General features: G+C 63.0%; 3 protein-coding genes across 5 annotated transcripts; all 3 read left to right on the top strand.

The window, feature by feature from the left end:
* The first annotated feature begins 1,866 nt into the window (after positions 1-1,866).
* Positions 1,867-6,524, top strand: TM6SF2 (transmembrane 6 superfamily member 2). 3 transcript variants are annotated; one of them, XM_061474734.1, is made up of 10 exons: positions 1,867-2,002; positions 4,175-4,281; positions 4,398-4,495; positions 4,643-4,746; positions 4,891-4,973; positions 5,147-5,271; positions 5,395-5,496; positions 5,582-5,674; positions 5,752-5,871; positions 6,177-6,524. In XM_061474734.1, the coding sequence occupies exons 1-10, from the start codon at positions 1,911-1,913 to the stop codon at positions 6,381-6,383; spliced, it is 1,131 nt and encodes a 376-aa protein (XP_061330718.1). In that variant the 5' UTR covers positions 1,867-1,910; the 3' UTR covers positions 6,384-6,524. The 3 variants fall into 3 exon arrangements, with proteins under 3 accessions (XP_061330718.1, XP_061330719.1, XP_061330720.1); XM_061474735.1 differs by having other exon boundaries at positions 6,297-6,524; XM_061474736.1 differs by having other exon boundaries at positions 4,178-4,281.
* Positions 6,525-6,996: 472 nt separating this feature from the next.
* LOC133280229 (hyaluronan and proteoglycan link protein 4-like) lies at positions 6,997-10,276 on the top strand. Its single transcript, XM_061474741.1, has 4 exons — positions 6,997-7,256; positions 8,140-8,257; positions 8,559-8,922; positions 9,585-10,276. Exons 2-4 carry the CDS (start codon positions 8,140-8,142, stop codon positions 10,162-10,164), a joined length of 1,062 nt encoding a protein of 353 aa, XP_061330725.1. The 5' UTR covers positions 6,997-7,256; the 3' UTR covers positions 10,165-10,276.
* Positions 10,277-10,284: 8 nt separating this feature from the next.
* Positions 10,285-11,553, top strand: LOC133280249 (hyaluronan and proteoglycan link protein 4-like). The gene has a single exon (XM_061474778.1). The coding sequence runs from the start codon at positions 10,443-10,445 to the stop codon at positions 10,827-10,829; it is 387 nt and encodes a 128-aa protein (XP_061330762.1). The 5' UTR covers positions 10,285-10,442; the 3' UTR covers positions 10,830-11,553.
* The last annotated feature ends 645 nt before the right edge of the window (positions 11,554-12,198 follow it).

Genomic DNA, 12,198 nt, shown 5'->3' on the forward strand with positions numbered 1-12,198 from the left:
CAGAGCTAGGGGCGCTGCTACAGTGGGTGCACGGGGAGGTTGTGCTGGGGCTGAGTGCGAGCATGGGAGATTGGGAAATGGAGATAACAAAACCTGGCAGGTCTGAGGGGGGGCTCAGCTTCTGCTCAGGTGATTGAGGTCACTGTGACAAATGCTTCCCTGGGAGGTTAGGACATAGCACTGTTTGGTTTTGCCCTGTTGTGGTTTGGTTTTGGCTGCTGTTGCTGATCGGGTCTTTAAAACCAGTCTGATACTACAGTGATTCCCTGTGTGCTTTGTTGATGTTGTGTTGGCAAAAGCTGATTTAGAATCAGGGTGGTTTGGGTTGAAGGGACCTTAAAGCTCCTCCAGCTCCAACCCCTGCCCCGGGCAGGGACCCCTTCCACTGGAGCAGCTTGCTCCAAGCCCCTGTGTCCAACCTGGCCTTGAACACTGCCAGGGATGGGGCAGCCACAGCTTCTCTAGGCACCCTGTGCCAGCGCCTCAGCACCCTCACAGGGAAGAGCTTCCCAAGATCTCATCCCTTTCCAGCGGACGTGGGGCTGGGTTGCTGTGATGCCCTGAGCCGCTGTTGCAAGAGCAGCGTGTCTCATGCAATGCTTGTAGGAGATGCAGTGTTGGAGACAACCTGTAAGTTATCCCATCTTCCCTGCTTTCACCCCTTTTTCCTGTTCCACGGGGTCTTGTGCTGCTCTTTGGGCACGGTGGGGCTGGTGGGTGTTTTCTCAGCTACAAACCCTGGCTTGGCGCTGAGATCCCTTTGCTCTCAGGCACCATAGGCTGCAGGAACAGCACCCAGCGAGCTTTTCCTTGTCAGTGAGGGGCTGACGAGGCTCACAGGGAGTGTTTGAGTTCCTCCTGCACAGAGGAATGATGAACAAGCCCAGGGCAAAGTGCAGAGCAGCCAGTTCAGCCCTGGGACTCTTAAGCAAGAGGGCAAAGCAGTGACACGTTTGTGAAGGTGTTGTGAAGAAGGGGAAATGTTGAGTGGCTGCTGTGGGGGACTGCAAAGTACTATGGAAGTGGTGAAGTGTGTGCCCAGGTCTCACTATGGGCTGGGGGCAGGTGGAGCAGTTTGACCAGAGCAGGAGAGGAGCAAGTCAGCAGAATGCTGGGCTCCTTCTCCCTTCAATCCTTTATTAAAAGCAAGGATGAAGTGTTGGCTTGCATTTGCTTCATTTCCCCTGTCTTCCTCTCAGAGAGCTGAAGATGTGTGTCCTCCCAGATCTTCTAAGTCCTTCACATTTTAGAATGAATTGAGAAAAAAGAAGGAAAACCACACTCCCCAGCAAAGCCTCTTCTTGGGAGGTTTTGTCATAGAGTCGTAAACTGGTTTGTGTTGGAAGAGACCTTAAAGCTCACTCAAGTCCAAGCCCCTGCCACGGGCAGGGACACCTTGGAGGTTGCTCCCAGCCCGTGTGCAGCCTGGCCTTGAACACTGCCAGGGATGGGGCAGCCACAGCTTCTCTGAGCACCCTGTGCCAGCGCCTCAGCACCCTCACAGGGAAGAGCTTCTGCCGAAGAGCTCATCTCAGTCTCCCCTCTGGCAGGTTCAAGCCATTCCCCTTGGCCTGTCCCTACAGGCCCTTGTCCCAAGCCCCTCTCCAGGTTTCCTGCAGCCCCTTCAGGCACTGGAGCTGCTCTCAGGTCTCCCCTTCAGGAGCCTTCTCTTGTCCAGGCTGCCCCAGCCCAGCTCTCTCAGCCTGGCCCCATGGCAGCGCTGCTTTATCTTCCCCCCAGCCCTTAGCCCCGTTTCCCCCGCATGTGCAGGGGTTCGCGTGTGTTCTCCCACTCCCCGCGGAACCCCTCAGCCTCCCTCCCGCCGGCTCTGCCGCTTTAAGGGCGCTGCCTCCGCCGGCACCGGGGCCGAAGTCCGCGGGCTGCGGGCGGCAGCGGTGGCCGGGCCGGGGATGCAGCTCCCGGCAGCGCCGGGCGCGCTCGCCCCTTCCCTGCTCGCCATCCCGGTGGCCTTCGGCATCAACGGCGCGGCCGCCCTGGCAGAGTGAGTGCGGGCTGGGGACAGCGCTCGGGGCTCTGGGTGCGGGTCCTGGCCTGGGCGCTGGGTCCAGGCTCTGCCCGAGGCTGGCCGGAGCCATCCCACCAGGACCCGCCGCTGGGTCCCATCCGGCCCCGGAGGGGGGGCAGCAGGGTGCAGGGCAGGGTGCTGGGGGGGGGGGGGGGTACATCCTGGTGCCCCTGGAAGGCTGCTGCAGGCTGGAGGTTGCTGACGTGGTTCCTGACTGCCTTTATGGCTCTGAAATCACATTACCAGGGGTCGCTCAGGCTCACTGCACACCATGGAGCACAATGGGGCTCAATGGTAGCCCCAGTTCTGGGGGATCACGGTGCTGATCACCTCTGTGATTGAGGAGCATCCTTTCCAGCTACCTGGCTCCAGGTCACAGGGATAAGACCTCCAACACCGGGCGCTGGGTCCCCTCTGAACTCTGCTCTGCCCCCCAGAAGTGACCCTCCTGGTGTCTTGGCTGATGCCACCGCCCAGGCTGGCCCCATCACCGCTGCTGTCACCCTGCTGATAACAGCCCCACTCTGGGTTTGAGTGACGTGTCCTGGGTGCTCAGCACATCCCCATCCTGCATCCCCTCCCCACATCCCACACAGGATCCCAGCACATCCTCATGTGGCACAGCCGGAGCCGGGGTCTGCTCCCACCAATCCCTAACATGTTTGATTTCCCTTCTATGTCCATCCGCATTCAGAGTCTTTGCTTTTCTCTGCTTCCCTGTCTCATGTCTCAGGAACTCTGGGTTTTCTTCTTGTGTTCTTCCATCCCTTTTCCACACTTTCTATCCTCTCGTTCCTGCCAGGCCCCTTCACCCTCCTTTTCCCGTTCATTATACATTTCTTTTTATAGCTCAATTCTGCTGTAGCTTTAGCAGCAGGAAGGGCTTTTAGCCAAATCTCTCTTCATCCCAGAGCCGGGACTTTCCTGGCCACCCGATAAACTTTACTTAATGATCTCCCAATTTTCATTCCTGTATTTTTGGCCTCCTCTTTCCCCTCCATCCCATGTGGCACTGCAGTGCTGCAGCCCAGCTCTCCGGGATCCATCGCTATGAAATCCGCAGTAGAACCAGATAAAACCACATCCATGTGGGAATGCTGCTTCCCCCAAACCGAGGCCTGTGGCATTCTCCTGCATCTCAGGGGGATGACTTTCATCAGTCCCTGCTGTGGGATGGGCGATGGTGGCCTCCAAGCCCCTCAGCCTGCCAGGGGGAGCTGGGTGCCCTGAGCACCCCAAGGTGCTGGTACGTGTGGGGTAGCCCGGTGCGTGCCAACGCGTGTTGCTGTGCCTCGAGCCCCATCAAACACAGTGCCCAGAGGAGCCCAGCGTTGGGCTGCCCCACTGCAGCACCTGTATTGGAACGAATCATCCTGTGTTACTACTGATGCAGTAGTAACAATGCGCTGAGGAGGGGACACCTCAGCTATTGCATCGGTTTGAGTGGAGTTTCAAGCCCATCTCTTGGTTGGATGCTTGAGGACAAGCTCAGCCCTCGCGTGGTGCTGCTGTGTCACCCCTCCTGGCCCTGGCACGGGGTCCTGCGCTCACCTCCTCCGGCCCAGGAAGAGCAATTCCAGCAGCACAAGGCAACCAGGAGCTGGGTGTTGTCACAGCCGCCTGTAAGCAGACCATCAGCCGCTGCTTGGCCTTTTCCTTTGGTAACAGGGTTAAAGGCTTGAGTGAAAACACTGGGATGCTTTCCATGTTTCACAGCTGAGGCATTGGCTAGAGCAGAGCTGCAGCTCCTCCAGCTCCTGCAGGGGATGCAGCAAGCTCAGGGGCGACTTCCCTACAACCTCTTCACTCTTTTAGGACCCAGGTTCAGCATCTCGTTACTGATGCAGTTTATAATCAAGTTCCCCAGTCTCTTACACAGTGGCCCATTGCCGCAGCCTAGAGAGGGAGGACCACAGTGGGGGCACAGGAGCCTTGGCGAGGCAGCCCCTTCCCACCCATGCCTGGGAAGGAGCCATTGCCCTGCTGCAGGGGACGGGCAGCGCCAGGGTCTGATCCTGCCGTTCCTCCTGCTCTGGTGGACGCCTCTCAAAACTGGGGGGGCAAAGGTGTTTTCACCTGCACTGGGAAAAACAGGGCTTCACCCCCTGGCTGTGCCCTGCTGCTGGAGCCCACCCTGCTGTCCCGCAGGAGCCCGCTGGCGCTGGTGCTGACGGGGCTGCTGGTGTCTGCTGGCCTCTTCTCCATCATCTTCTTTGTAAGCGGGGGGAGCCACTTCCAGGACCCCCTGTTCTGCGGTGAGTGTTCCCCCCCCGCCCCGGGTGTGGGGACTGATCCCGTGCCTGCAGGGAGCGCAGATGTGGGATTTGGGAAGTGCCGTGGGGTCTGCTCAGAGCTGGCTCATTTCCCACAGTGTTTGTGGTGTTCTCCTTCACCTCCGTCGTCGACCTGATCATCTCGCTGGAGGAGGATGGCTTCATCTCTGGCTTCATGGAGGTCTACGTCAGAGAGGTACCACCTCACCCGCACACAGAAGCTGCTCCTGCTCCCGAAGCTGCTCCTGCCACAGAGGGGTGATGCAAGGACAGCATCATGGGGAGGGGGCTTGAGAAGGTGCTCGGCCCCATCCCGTATGATCCGTTATCTCCCAATGGGCAGGGTGAGCCCTACCTGCGCACGGCGCACGGGATCATGATCTGTTACTGGGATGGAGTCATCCACTACGGGCTCTACCTCGCCATGATGGCGGCCATCGGCCAGAGGTGAGCAGGGAGGCAAAGTGGCTCCAGTGCCTGCATGGTGTCCTCATGGATCCAGAGCCCGGAGGGGCTCCCGGGGGTTGGAGGATCTCGGAAGGGATGTTGCGAGGGGGTGATCAGAGGTGTCTAATCCTGATGTCTCTGCAGAAGGAACTACAGGAACCTGGGTCTCTTCTGGCTGGGCTCTCTGATGATGAGCATCATCGTCTTCCTGCTTGGGAACCTCATAGGTACAGGGGTGCGGAGCGGGGCTCTGCTCCATCCAGGCTGCTTCCATGCCCTGTTTGTCCAGTGGGTTGGCTCCCAGACACTTGCCTGCAGGCAGAGGAGGAAGGTGCTGAGCTGGAGGCAAGCAGCAGGTATCGATACCGTGCTGTGCCCATCCTGTGCTCTCCTTCCCCAGGGAAATACAGCTCTGACCTTAGCCCTGTCTTCCTGCTCAACCTGCCCTACATCCTCATCCCCATCTGGGCTGGGGTGAGGCTCTTCCAGCAGCCCAAGGCCCTGCCATGCCTCAGCCCCGAGAAGGTGAGCTGGGAGCTGGGGCAGGAGCTCAGTGGGGAGCTGCACTGGGAGCCATCACCCTTATCCCTGTGCCAGAGCTGGACCACAGGGTGTGGGACCAAACCCAGGGCGTTTTCCCTCTCCCAGGTGGCAGAGGAGCAGCGCAAGCGCCTGTACCAGCGGCCCCAGGACATGGGGCTGGTCCTGGTCCTGCTCCTCATCGCTGCATTCACCTTCTTCAGGGGGATGGTGAGTGCTGGGTCCCTGCATGGGGGTCCCAAAGGGGCCGTGAGGGTCCAGGGGAGGGTGCATCTGCCACTGTCCGCCTCCTCAGGTGGTTCTGGACTGCCCCGCTGATTCGTGCTTCGAGTACATCTACCAGCACGAGCCGTACCTGCGGGACCCCGTCGCCTACCCCAAAGTGCAGGTGAGCAGGGTCCAGGCAGGGCTGGAGTCCCCCCGGTGGCACTGGGGATGGGGTGACCCTCTCCGTGTGTCCCCTAGATGCTGATCTCTATGTTCTACGTCCTCCCCTTCTTCTGCCTCTGCATCTACGGGCTGGTGCTGCCTGGCTGCTCCTGGCTGCCCGACTGGAGCCTCGTGTTTGCTGGTGCCGTGGCGCAGGTGAGGGCTGCAAGGGGGGACCATGGTGGGACCCCTGGGCTGGGTTTCAGTCCCCACCAGACCAGAGCAAGGCCAGAGCTTGGGGGAACAGCTCCACACCCGCAGCTGATGTGGAGCAGCTCCCACCATCGCTGCCGGGTAATTGCTTTGGCCTCGGTGGATCTTAATGGAGCCGGGGATTAGCTTGACAGAAATAGGCTGGAGCGAGCCGGCAGGTCTATAGATAGGATGTGCTGGGTGTGCTCCTGCTCAGCGCCCTTTGGTGCTGTCACCCACCCTGTGCCACTGCTGCCCTGTATCCCCAGGCTCAGTTCTCCCACGTGGGCTCCTCACTGCACAGCCGCACGCCCTTCCCCTACCAGACCCCTGAGGATGTCTGGTGGAGCTTCCTCCTCACCAACGTCCTCTACGCGCTGGGGCCGCAGCTCCTGGCCCTGCGCTGCCTGCGCAGCCCTGCCTTCTTCCTGCCCGCCACCTCTGCCAGCCTGCACGGGGGCAAGAAGCACCAGTGACCCGTCCTGCCCGCCCCGGGGGCTGCTGCCGGCCCCCTTCTCCTGCAGTGGCACCGGAGCAGCCTGCGGTGAGACCCGCCTGGCAGAGGTGTCCCCAGGGATGCTCCCAGCCCCCCTGCATCCCCTAACGCTGTGGGCTGCACCAGGAGGACCCCGTGGTGCTCTGCAGGGCCACTGCTGCAGCCGCAGCCCTGCCCTTGCCCGGGCTTGAAGGGGTCCCGCTGGTGGGGGGCTGCGGGAGCTGGGGGGGCCCCGTCGCACCCCAGCAGGACACGGGAGTGAGGACTGCCAGGAAAACACTGTTTACACAATAAAGGAGCGAAGGTTCGGCCTCTGCGCCGGTGTCCCTGCTGTGGCTGGGGCTGTCACCCCCGGGCCAGTGGCAGCAGCACCGCATTGGACCCCCCGTGTCACCCACCCGAGGGGCACGGAGGAGCTGCCGGACTTGGCCCCCTCCTGCTCTTTGGGGTGCAGGGGTTGGGGGGGGGTCCCTGCCGCCCTCTCTGGAGGGGCTCAGGGTGGGGTTGGGGGGTGTGAGCCTGGGGGTGCACACGGGTGGGGGTACACGAGGGGGGTACAAAGGTGGGTGCTGGCGGTGGCTCCGCGCTGCCCTTGGATGGGGAATTACGGGGTAAAACTCCTTCCACCCCACGGGCTCCCCTCGCATCCCGGGCCGGGGGCACCGGCGGTACCGGGGCACCGGTGACCTTGGCGAGCCGGCGGCCCTGCGCAGCTCCGGGAGCCGGGGCAGGGCCGGGCCGAGCTCCCGGTGCCGCCCCCTGCGCGGAGCCGCACCGGCAGCACCGGCGGTACCGGAGCGCTCCTGCGGGCGGGCCCCTCCCGCGGGTGGACACCGGCGCCCGCAGAGACACGGTGAGTGCAGGGGGCTGCGAGGAGCCGGGGAGGACCCGCGGGTACCGGCACCCCGGGCGGGGGCAGCTGCCTGGGGCCGGGCCGGTTTCCCCCCACCCCGGGCGCTGCGATGCCCGACCCCGGGCACCGGCGTCCCGCAGCCCCGGGGCTGCCGCCGCAGTGTCCCGCACTGCAACACCGCACCGCGGCGGCAGCCCCGGGGCTGCCCCGCTCCCCCTGCTCCCAACCGCGCACCGGGACCCCCGGGGAGCCGCCTCCCTCCCCCTGCCCCACAGCCAGGCCCTGGCTCCCCTTCCCCAGCCCCACTGCGCTCCGGGGGGGATCATTCCCACGGTGAGGGGGACCCACAGCCCGGCTGGGATTTGGGGCACCCCGTGAGAACTGGGGGCTCATCCACCAAGTCTGCAGTGCGGGGGTGGGTTGTGGGGGGGTGTCTCAGCCCCCAGGAGCTGGGGGGCTCCAGCACATGTTTCCATGGCTGCCCTAGGGAAGGGGGATGCTGCCGGGGGGCTCCATCCACCGCAGCCACTCCAGCGCCATCAGTTCAGTTTCCAGATGTGCCAGCGCCGACATAAATAACTCAGGAGATCCAGCCCCGAGCGCCTGCCATGAAATATTCATCCCGGCTGTAACCGAGCGGGTGAAGCGGAGTTCAGGCCGCCGGGCACGGGGGTCCCTGCGCACCGGGGATGCTCAGAGCAGGACCCGGCGCTGCCGGTCACCCCCCTCTGCTCGGGGTGGGTGGGGTGGGAGACGGGGCCAGGAGCTTCCCCACAAGGGGTGTGCGCTGGGGACCAGCATCGCTGCTGAAGCCGGGGCTCTGTTTGCTCACGCACTCACCCGGGGGACCGGTGGGTGCTGAGGGGCTCTGCTCTACTCCCAGATGTGTCCCCGAAGCCCCTGGGCTGCTCTCCCCGCAGCTCTGCTGCTCCTCACCTGCGTCCTCGCCTCTGATACGGTGCCCAGCGCCCGGGGACGGAAGAAGGTGGTCCATGTCATGGGTGAGTGGGGATGGGGATGTGCAGGAGCGAGCTGGGCTGCACCCCCACGATGGGATGGAGGGGACCGTCCTGCAGCCATCAAGCTGTTGGGTCTAATATGCACTAAAAGGCTTCCTTGTGTCCCTCTTGCCCTGGGCAGGAGCCACCCAACCCTCCTCGGGGTTTGCAAAGCCCCCAAAGGAGGGAAATTCCTGCTTAAATTACCCCCAGCCTTCCTTGTCCCCACTGTGGGTCCTGCCTGGGCTGGAGGCAGCATCAGGCTTGGGGACAGGGACACGCCTGAGCTCAGTGTCCCTTGCAGAGGGTGAGAGCGGGGCCGTGGTGGTGCAAACAGCGCCAGGGAAGGTGGTGACCCACCGGGGTGGCACCATCATCCTGCCCTGCCGCTACCACTACGATGTGTCTGCGCACGACCCGGCCGAGATCCGCCTCAAGTGGACCAAGGTGACGGAGCCCATGGCCTTCGTGGACGTGTTCGTGGCGCTGGGCAAGGCGCGGCGGGCGTTCGGCAGCTACCGCGGCCGCACGGCGCTGCAGGAGGACGGCTTCGGCGACGCCTCGCTCATCATCCGCAACGTCACCCTGCAAGACTACGGCCGCTACGAGTGCGAGGGTCACCAACGAGCTGGAGGACGACGCCGGCATGGTCAAGCTGGACCTCGAAGGTACCGATGCTGCTACAGCAGGGATGAGGCTTGGCCAGGACGTGGTTCCCGGTGCTGGGCTCGGTCCTGCTTTACAGCCGGTTGTTTTCCTGGCGTGTGCCGTGGTTTATTGCTTGTTATTGGCTTTTATTGTTGCTCCAGGTTTACGGGCTGGCAGCTAATAAATGCTGGAGATAGATAGTGGTGCGGCCTCGTAAAGCACCAGGACAGACCAGGTTGTGGCAGCAGCGTTGCTGGGTTGGGCTGCTGTGGCTGGGGAAGCAGGAAAACTCTTTTATGGGGGCTCAGGAGGTGCAGTAGCGCTGCTCTGGCCAGTATGGGCTTGCTCTGGGGATGCTGGGGCTTGGCTGGGCCTGTGCAGGTACTGCTGATGTCTCCAGGTCCCCCAGGCAGCAGCTCATGGAGCCCTGGGGTGCCATAGAGGTCCCTGGGGTGCCGTAGGGGTCCCTGCAGTTGCCAAGTGGAGGGTTTGGGGTTCCTGAGCAAAGCCTGGAGCACCCAAACTCCCCAAGCAGAGATGACGGCAGCTCTCCTCCCTGGCTCCAGCCCTCAGCACCAGCCCCTGTTCCCCTCCAGCTCATGCTGATGACCCCATCCACCGGCTCAAAATGAGGTGGGGGACACCCCCCCTGTACCCCAGCCCCTCCTCTCTGTCCCTCCAGGCGTGATCTTCCCTACCACCCACGCCTGGGCCGCTACACACTGAACTTCCATGAGGCCCAGCAGGCGTGCCTGGAGCAGGATGGGATCCTGGCCTCACACGATCAGTTGCACCAGGCCTGGCTGGAGGGCATGGACTGGTGCAACGCCGGCTGGCTGGAGGACGGCTCCGTGCAGTATCCCATCTCCCGGCCACGGGAGGAGTGCGGCCGCAAGGATACGCCGGTGGGGGTCCGAAACTACGGGTACCGGCACAAGGAGAGCGAGCACTATGATGCCTTCTGCTTCACCTCCAACCTCATGGTAACCGAGGGGAAGCTGAGGCACGGAGCACCCAGCTCCCTGATTTGGCTGGGTGGGATGGGGGGGGTTTCCCATGGTGGTTCAGCTCTGGATGAGAGAAGGGTGCAGCTGTATGTGCCTTCCTTGGAGAACCCTACATATCAAGTGGGGGTTCAGTGCTGGGAACCCCCAGCAAGGACCACGATTTGTCCCTGTTGCCTTTGTGCTCTTAGCAAAACCCATCTCTTCTGGGCAGGAGCAGGGGGCGGAGGGAACTGCAGCAGCAAACAGCAGGGGTGATGGATGAGGCCAGGGCCTGGCAAGACAGATGGGAGCCGGCCTGGCTGCGGGGCTGTGTGGATTCCTCCTTGCTGGCAGGGCCGCGGGGGCTCCGCCGCTGTTGGTTTAGTGGTGACAGCAGAATAAATCGTAGGTGTAATCACCACAAGGAGATCCCATAAATCTGCCCAGAGCCCAGCCGGCTGCTCCCCTCCAAAACACACACTGGGGAAAGGTCTACAGCCCCCATCCCTGCTCCATCCCAGCCCACTGGATGCCGGTGCCGGACCACATACAGGATGTCCCCATCCCCAGCAACCTCTGCTCTGTGCCTGTCCCCCCTAGGCAAAGTGTACTTCTTGAAGACGTACCGCAAGCTGAGCTACGCCGAGGCGGTGCAGGCCTGCAAGAACAACGGGGCGGCCGTGGCCAAGGTGGGCCAGCTCTACGCTGCCTGGAAGATCCAGCTGCTGGACCGCTGCGAGGCGGGCTGGCTGGAGGACGGCAGCATCCGCTACCCCATCGTCAACCCGCGGGCACGCTGCGGCGGCCGGGAGCCCGGCGTGCGCAACCTGGGCTTCCCCGACAAGAAGTACAAGCTTTTTGGGGTTTATTGCTTTAAAAAGGCCGGGGAGGCTGCTCCGGAGAAGGCGCTGGGTGGGGGGGGGCACCCCAACCGTGTGTGAGGGTCACCCTCTGCGGGAGCGCCCCAACCTTTTGGCCAGGACAACCCCGTCTCTATGTGTTGGGCTCCCTGGTGCTGCTGCCCCGCAGCGTGGGGAGCTGCAGGCAGCTCCTGTGTTGGACTGGGAGAGGTGTCCACGCGCTACCGGTGCAGGAGCTGCACCGCGGGCTGCGCACGAAGCCTGGTGACACTTGGGGAAACTGAGGCAGCGGGAGGGGAGCAGCTTCATTGACCCAGCCAGGAGCCTGCGCTTGGACCCAGGGCTGGCTCCCAGCTCATCGCAGCTCTTGCTTGTCAATCAGCGCATTGCATGTGCTAAAGGCCCATCCAGAGCAAAGCAGGCTAGAGCCCCACAGTGTCCTTATCCTCATGTCCACCGTCCCCAGCTCCGCGCTGTCCCTGGGGCTATGCAGCACTGAACCCCCCGGGAGATGCAACCAGCACCGTCGCACCAGTCCGTCCCCGCAGGGGATGGGGGGCACTGGGCTTGGCTTCATGCAGCGTGGGTCGCCGGGGGCACCCGCAGCCCCTGCAGCTCAGTGCACACCTCGGCCTGGGCCTCGGGCAGCTCCTCAGTGCTTGGCTCCGTGCAGCAGCAGAGGTGGGAGCGGGGAGGTGCTGGGTGGGCTCCGTGCCCTGCGCCCCGGCTCGAGGCTTCCTGCAGCCCTGGCGCTCGTGAGCTGGACGTAGATGAAATAAAAGCTTCGGCCGCTTTGGAGAGCTGAGCCGGGCTCGCGTGTGTCCTTCGCTGGTGCCACCCTCGAGCGGCATCGCGGGTGCAAGGGAACCTTGGCTATGTCCGTATAGTCCCTCCCTGCTCAGAGACCCTGGCCCTGCTGTGCCAGAGCTGGGCATGTTTGGAGCATCCCAGCTGGAGCATCCCAACAGCATCCCTTGTCTTTTATCGGGACTGGATCCAAGGGATCAGCAGAGCTACCCTGGAGCATCCCAGTGCTGGCAGCAACCAGGAGCCACCCTGGGGATGGCAGAGCATGGGTAGGGACCCCAAGGTCCTCCATGCCAGAGGGGGCTGGGGGCTTCCCCCATGCCCGGCCCCGCTGAGCACAGCCCATTCATCACCGTTACTGACTGCCAGCGCTGATAGAATACATAGCCACGGGGATGTGCCCCCCCAGCCACCACGATCCCTGGGAGAGGACAATGGGAACCAGGGGCAGTGGTCATCACACGCTGACGGATGGCAGCCAGGGTGGGGGCAGCACCTGCGGTTAATGCAGGCAGCATTCAGCGCCCTGAAACATCCATCACCGTCTCTGTGAGGCAGCGGTGGGGCTGGAAAACGAGCCCTGGGACAGTCATCGAATGGTTTGGGTTGCAAGGGACATTAAAGCTCCTCCAGCTCCAACCCC

Source organism: Pezoporus flaviventris, unplaced genomic scaffold, assembly GCF_033815535.1.
Source record: "Pezoporus flaviventris isolate CSIRO_AGI_PZ_B2104156 unplaced genomic scaffold, CSIRO_AGI_Pfla_v1 ptg000080l, whole genome shotgun sequence".
Taxonomy (NCBI): domain Eukaryota; kingdom Metazoa; phylum Chordata; class Aves; order Psittaciformes; family Psittacidae; genus Pezoporus; species Pezoporus flaviventris.